Here is a 7,308-nt window from a genome sequence, read left to right on the forward strand (position 1 = left end):
AAGGAAGCTGTTGTACGTGCAACTTGTATTCAGCTGCAGTTAGTTCAAGTGGTAGAAATGTCCATCAGATGCATTTTTCAGCCAAGAGTCCAGGTACAAGCTGGTTTGTAGACTTATTTCAGCTCTAAAAGGGTTAATTTTACAGATGAATTGGTTTTCTGTCTGAATCCTAAATATTTTATCCAGTTTTCAATAGTGAAAACTACTTGAAGTGAGATTCTCAAGAGACTTTTAGCCTTGTATGAAGATAAATAGAATAAGAATATATTAATCATCTAATATGAGCAAGGAAGGGGGCTGAACATCTGGGGGATAAGAGTAAAGCCCGAGTATACGAGCCAACAACTGAATAAGACAGGCAAATGTATGACAAGGTGAATGTTGGCATCTGCTTGAGAACACCAGAGAAGTCGGGAGGTGCTCCCTGTGTGACCAGTTATCAAAGGAATTGGAGGACTTGCCATTGAGTAACGTGGGGGCAGCTTTGTTGGCTACCATTGCTCAAAAGGCCTTTGAAGCTTCTCTTTGGGAATTGCCTTCAAGTGTGAATAGCCTCAACAATAATACATTGTTGTCTATTAGTCAAAAAGGAGTTATGCTAAGTGTGGAATGATCTGGCTAATCCAGATGGAAGAACCCAAAGCATCAGAATTAGGGATGACCAGAAAGTAGCAAAATTGGATTTCTTGTGGGTAACTTTTAAGCTGAAATTAGTTGTCATATAGCAGAAGATTCAAAAATGTTTGTGATGACAGTATCATTGGAGTGAGTCTTTGTGCTGATTTTGAAGGCAGTGGTTGTGACTTGTTTGACAAATGCTCTAAGCATCAATCAGTAATTTCTTTAAGAATTCAAAGGAAAGAAGAATCTCCATAGTCCAGCATATAATTAATGAGGTTTAATGGATGAGGTAGCACCCTTTGAAGAATTTGGCAGGATTTAGGTGAGGGAAGAAGCTGGAAGTAAGAAAATTCAGTTAATTTTAGGGGATATTGAGTAAATCAGATTGGCTGAAGTAGAGGGCTAGTGTAGAGGAGTGCACTATAAGAGATGAAGCTGACAGTTTTGTCACTTTTTTCTAGCTGTTTCCTCTTTTATTCAATAAGCTTATTTTCTTGTAACAATTTTTTTTTAATTTCAGTAAAAGAAATTAACATGTTACCTGAGTTGACAGTACTTAGAATATTACCCAATTATAATAGTACTATTACAACTTAAAACCATGACAACTTCTAGAAGAGATCCATTTTCTTCTCTCAGATCAAACTTCCTGCCAGCATAAATTTGTGCAAAAGATGTTTTAGTGTCTGTATTCTGTAGGTATTGTGGTGCCGATAAAGGTTTCTGAGAGTGATATGATAAAGACACATTTAAGGAAAACTAACATTGTATGTAGGGTGGCTAGGAAAGGCACTGTGGGCAAGAAGATGGAGGTAGGAGTTTATTAGGGTGTCAGACAGTTCTGCAGAGACTTGTATGTGGTAGGGGGAGGTGGGGAATTCAGATATGCTGTTGAATTCAGATATTTAGGAAGAAACAAGGATTGTTGACAGATTGCCTCTAGGGAAAGGGTATAGGGAGAAGTAAAAAAAAATGCCTCCATGGTTTTGTGATGAGAAGAAAAAAAGAGTGGCCTTTGTATTTGCTTTCCTTCCTGATTTCGTTATGTAGGTAATTTAGGAAAAATTTAGTTTTGCTTTAGACAAATTTAAACTAATGGTAGGATTGGCATTGAAAATGACATGCCAAAAAAAAAAAAAGAAAGAAAATGACATGCCCTTAGCTGCCCTCCCCAACTTCTCTTCAACCTGTCCCCAATATCTGGTTCTTTCCCCCTTTGACTTCCCTGGACTCATCTTCTCAGGCTCTCCTCAGCTCTCTTGGTTTAATTATCATTTCAGGTGACTGACTCACAGATCTGTTCACCCAGCCCTACCTAACCTCTCTCTTCCCCAAATGCCCTTTGGACATTTCAAATTGGATATAGACATTTGGAGACATCTCATACACACAAGTCCAGAATTGAATCCATTATCTTTCCCCCTCAAGACACCACTGTTCTTTCTGTCCCCCAGGCTTATAATCCTGATGTTATCCTTTTCTTTACATCATTCCTCAGATCGTGTATTCAGTTAATTGGCAAATCTTCCCCATTTCTACGACCAATTCCCCACCTGACTCAGGACTTTGGCTCCTCTTTCCGGGGCTGTTGCAGTGTTTTCTCCTATGTCCTTCTGACTCAAGTCTCCCTTCTTTAGTCTGTCTTCCATATTGTGGCCTGAGAGCTGACCACATGATCCCCTCCTTCAGCTCTGATGTTTCTTTGCCATCTTGAGGGTCAGGTTTAAAGATGGCATGGCCTCCATTTCCAGCTCCAACCTTAACCCTCTTCCAGCCTTTGCATTTTCCACCACCCATGGTGACTGGGATGCTCTCCCTTAAAGGGCAGGTTCCCAGAGAGTGGGGAGGGTTTGTGACTGGCAAAGAGTAGGTGCTCAGTATTTATGCCCTCTTGTTGATTGAAGCCCAAGCCACAGCCTTCAAACAGACAGTTCATATGGCCTGTTCTGGCATCTGTTTTACTAGGAGATCATCTTATGGAGAAAAGCTCCCGAGAAACTGAGGAAGCCAAGGACAAACTTTCACCAGCGCTTTGAGCCTCCGGAGCCACAGGCGTCTGCGGAGCAGCCGGAAATGTGAACGCAGGAAGAGAAAAGGAGGTGGGGAAGGGAAGGCTCGTGGGCTCCAGTGGTCGCAGCCTGTGTAGGACAAGACCTCGGGGCCCCTGACCCCTCTCTGACCACACTTGCCTGCCTTGCGGCACTACTAGCTGGTCTGAAAGGTGTACATCCAGTTAAAAACAAAGTGCTTTCTCTGAAACACTGGAACTTTCTCAAGCTGCCGTCTCCTTTTTTTTTTTTAAACTTCATACTTTGATTTGATCATATGCACTCAGATATGCATAAGCTTAAACATTAAAAATTTCCATGTATGTAGGCTGGCATTTTGTAATTTTGTTTTCTTTCTCTAGGGTATAGATTATGAATCTTCCTGCCGCATCTCCATGTCACTGATTCCCTCTCGTTCTCTGCAGAACACGAGACTTGTGTTCAGATGATGAGAGAGCCTTTGGCTGGGAACCACTTGGTGGTCGTCCCTGGGCATGCCGTTCCCTGAGGATTTCTGTTCAGTCTTGTGGGTGTTTTGAGGGGATTCAGGCAGAGTTGTTGGCCCTGAATCTTCCAGTCCCATGCCATTCTACATTGGGAACTTCTACACAACCTTTCACATTAACTAGATCTCTAATAGGATGGAGTGATAGCCATCTTCCCAGAATTTCTTTTTTGCTATTAGTCTATTTAACTCATATCAGCACCACAGTGTTTTTCTGCAGTGTGTTCTCTTTGTGTTTTGACATTTCTAATTTTCATGTAAGTTTTTTTTCCCCATAGATACTTTAAAGCATTCTATTTTTATGTTTTAGGGAAATTTTGGCTGTGTGTGCATAGAAGGCTAATTCTTAAATTAACAAACTTCTTGATTGTTGGGGTGGGTGGACCTTGGATCATCTCTAATCTGTGTCTGGTTAAACATACTTTACATTAAGCTGCAGCTTTGGCCAGTCAGAACTCAGATTTTACAAGCTAACTAACCTCTCTAGGAAACACATACAATGTCCCTGTCTTAATTTTGTTTAACATTGAATTTACATCCTCCTTGGTTCAAAGACTCGAAGGTTGCACGGTTGTGAACTGGGTGTGGTTTCTGATGTGTCCGTGATATATCCACATGGCGGAGACACGGGTCTTGTCTGAGCCACCAAAGCCACCTGCACTTAAGGTTCCTGAACCTCCTGAGACTTGACAAATGTCAGTGCCGGCCTTGTGGGGCCCTGGTCCTGCTGTCCTGAAACTGCTTTCCTCCACTGGCCCTTGGGCCGTCTCTTCTTCCTGCAGAAGAACCTCACTGGATCTTTTTCGGTGGGAATGTCTGGGGGTGGAAACAGATGGATTTTTTTTTCCCTCATGTAAGTGCCTGTTCAGAAATTTAAAAAAAAAAATTTTAAATGCCAAATATTTTCATGGTCACTTGCATGTAGTAATCTAGAAATTGAAAAGATTTTGAAGACTGATTGTATTTAACCAGCCTCAAATTGTGCAACCATGTATAATAAAGAATTTGAAACCGATATTGAGCTGCTATTTGAATGATTAAAAATAGCTATATTCTCAAGAAGCCTGGACTCCTTTCTTAGCTGTTGAGCGGTTGGTGATCAGTGCTGTATCTTAGCTGGGAATGTTGGGCATGTTGTAAAGATGGGCTGACTTTACTACAGGTTAGGTTAGGAGGCTGTTCTTGGGACAAATCAGCAGTTTTATTTAAATGCTGCTATTAATCCCACAAGTCTTTGGCAGTGGTGATGCTGGCAGGGCCTCACCTTTGAGGTGAGTCTAGTAAACTAGACTTCATGGCTCTGACCTGCAGGGCCTGGCCAAGCTTGAAGAGGCTCAGCAACAAGACAAGGCTGAGAATGAATGACTTTGGCCATGGGCCACTCCTAAAGAGAGGACCAGAGGGTTTGTCATCTCCTAGAGTGCCCACCCTAAGCCAGGGCTTCCACTGTTCCCATACGATGAGTTCATTTAAAACCATGAAACTCATTTACCTTTGGACAAACCAACTTGACGAAAAAGATTTTTATTAACTTTGATGATCCAGGTTAGGGCTGTTAAATTATGGCAGAAGACTGCTGAGAGGGATGGCTTTTTTTGTGTTGGCTTGTAATGGGAAGGGATCCATACTGAACTCAGCTTTTTTATATTGACCTCCTTAACATTTATACAGAGCTTTGAGGCTTGCATTAGCATCCCCATTCCACAGAGGATGAAACTTGGGCAGCCTGACCCTGTGCTTAAGACAGCATTGGGGAACGTTTTTTTTTTTTTTCTGCCAAGGCTTGTTAGAATATAACATATTTGGTTAAGACATTTGATTCACCTCTTTAAAAGCCCCTAGATTTATTTTTCAAGTTCCACCTGTGGTCGCTATGCAGCAAGAGACCAAGGGCCTCATAGAGCCTGCAGACCAGTTGTTCCTGGCCCTTGTCCTAGGGTCACTCAGATGGTAAATAGCAGTGAAGGCTTGAACTTGGGTCTCCTGACTGGCAGGGGTAGCAAACCACTGCTGGCCCTCTCCCCCACCTCCTCAACTTGGTGGATACAAATCTAAATGTTATAGGGCTAATCTGATCATAACCTACCACCCCCAAATGATCTCTGACAGCAGGGCTGGCATCCTTTCAGCTTCCAAACCTTGAAGTCAAAATTGTCAGTGGAGTGAATTCTTTTGTCGCTTCCATCTATCCCCATCCCTAGCTTTTTCCTCCTTGAAAGCCACCCAACATTTCAGGGTTAGGGTTCCTTTTAGAGGTACCATAGCCAAGAGGAAGGAACACCAGAATCAGTAGCCCTGGATTCAAATTCTACTCGGCTCCTTTTGTTTTGATGGCCAATCTCTCTTGTGCATATCATTCAATGCATATTGAAGATAAATGAGCCCAGAGCTCCTTAAGATGGTGGGCCCCTCTTCTATCTTCCTCAAGGATTCCAAGAAAGGCCTGCCTTTCTTTTTTTTAAATTTATTTTTTATTCTCATTTTGTACAAATTTTTTTACATTAATAAAATATTCTTGTTTACAAGTAAACAAAATACCCCTCCTCCCCCACAAATATAGATAGACTTGCTTGGGCGAAAAAAGTAAAGGGGAGAGAAAAAAATTAAAATAAAAAAATAATAATTGTAGTTGTGGCCAGGTGGCGCAATGGACGAAGCACCAGCCCTGGAGCCACGAGCACCCGACCCCACACCCGACCCCATATCCGGCCCCATAGACCCAACCGCCCAGCCATGTGACATGCAAGCCACCCGATCCCCACTGCCCTGCAAAAACCAAAAAGAAAAAGAAAAAAAAGACCCAAGATAAAATATTAATAATAGTAGGGGTGGCTGGGTGGCAGACAGAGCATTGGCCCTTGAGGCAGGAGCACCCGGGTCCAAATCCGGCCCCAGACACCCAAAGATCACCCTGCTATGTGGCCCCAGGCAGGCCACCCAGCCCCACTTGCCCTGCACCCTCCCCCAAATAATAACAAAAAATGTGCTTCAGTCTTTGTTCCAACACCAACAACTCTGTCACGGGTGGATTCCATTCTTTATGATAAGTCCATCACAAAAGTTATTTCCATATTTTTCCACCGTTGACATTGCTGATCGCAACTCCCTCCTTTCTTACTTCTCCACTACCATGTACTATATTTTCTTTCTCCTTTCACTCTGACTCTGCTGTAGGGTCGCTGAGTGGCGCAGCAGGCAGATCCCTGGCCCTGGGGCCAAGAAGCCCTGAGCCCCCATACCACTCCTTAGGCCCAGCATCCACCTGGCCCTATGGTCCTGGGCAGGCCATCCAATCCCAGCTCCTTGCAAGAAGTAAGAAAGAAAATGTGTTACATCTGGCCACTGTCCCCCCATGGTCCATCCTCTCCTTTATTCACATCCCCACCCCTTCCCCCTGCTCCCCCCTCCTTACTCCAGATGTCTATACCCCATTGAGTATATTTGCTGTTTCCTCTCCTAGCCATCTCTGATGAGAGCAAAGATTCCCTCATTCCCCCTTGCCTCCCCACTTCCATATCATTGCAATAGCTCATTGTAATAAAAAAAAATCTTATGTGAAATATCTTGGACTATTCCCCCTCTCCTTTTTCTTTCTCCCATTCCATTTCCCTTTTTTTCTATTGACTCCATTTTTACAACATATTTTATCTTCGAATTCAGCTTTCTCCTGTGCTTCAACTATAAAAGCTCTCTCTACCTGCTCTATTAACTGAGAAGGTTCATATGAGTTTTATCAGTGTCATTTTTCTATGCAGGAATACATGCAGTTCATCCTCATTAAGTCCCTCATATTCCCCCCCCCCCCCCTCCAATCTCTATGCTTCACCTGAGTCCTGTATCTGAAGATCAAACCTTCTGTTCAGCTCTGGCCATTCCAAAGGGAACATTTGAAATTCCCCTGGTTCATTGAAAGTCCATCTTTTTCCCTGGAAGAGGACATTCAGCCTTGCTGGGTAGTTCATTCTTGGCTGCATTCTAAGCTCTTTTGCCTTCCAGTATATTGTATTCCAAGCCCTACGAGCTTCCAATGTAGCTGCTGCTAAGTTCTGTGTGATCCTGACTGCAGCTCTACGATATACGAACTGTGTCCTTCTGGTTGCTTGTAATATTTTCTCTTTGACTTGGGAATTCTGG

General features: G+C 43.0%; 1 protein-coding gene across 6 annotated transcripts in view; it reads left to right on the forward strand.

Annotated features, from left to right (window-relative positions):
• VPS26A (VPS26 retromer complex component A) overlaps positions 1-4,236 on the forward strand; it is a 28,927-nt gene extending 24,691 nt beyond the window's left edge. For 5 of the 6 annotated variants that reach the window (XM_074232420.1, XM_074232419.1, XM_074232418.1 and 2 more), the window contains one exon: positions 2,587-4,189. In XM_074232420.1, the coding sequence (XP_074088521.1) occupies positions 2,587-2,700 (114 nt within the window). In that variant the 3' untranslated portion in view covers positions 2,701-4,189. Of the gene's footprint in view, positions 1-2,586 lie in introns of all 6 variants that reach the window. The other variant, XM_074232417.1, reaches the window with a different exon arrangement.
• The last annotated feature ends 3,072 nt before the right edge of the window (positions 4,237-7,308 follow it).

Source organism: Macrotis lagotis, chromosome 4, assembly GCF_037893015.1.
Source record: "Macrotis lagotis isolate mMagLag1 chromosome 4, bilby.v1.9.chrom.fasta, whole genome shotgun sequence".
NCBI classification, from domain to species: Eukaryota; Metazoa; Chordata; class Mammalia; order Peramelemorphia; family Peramelidae; genus Macrotis; species Macrotis lagotis.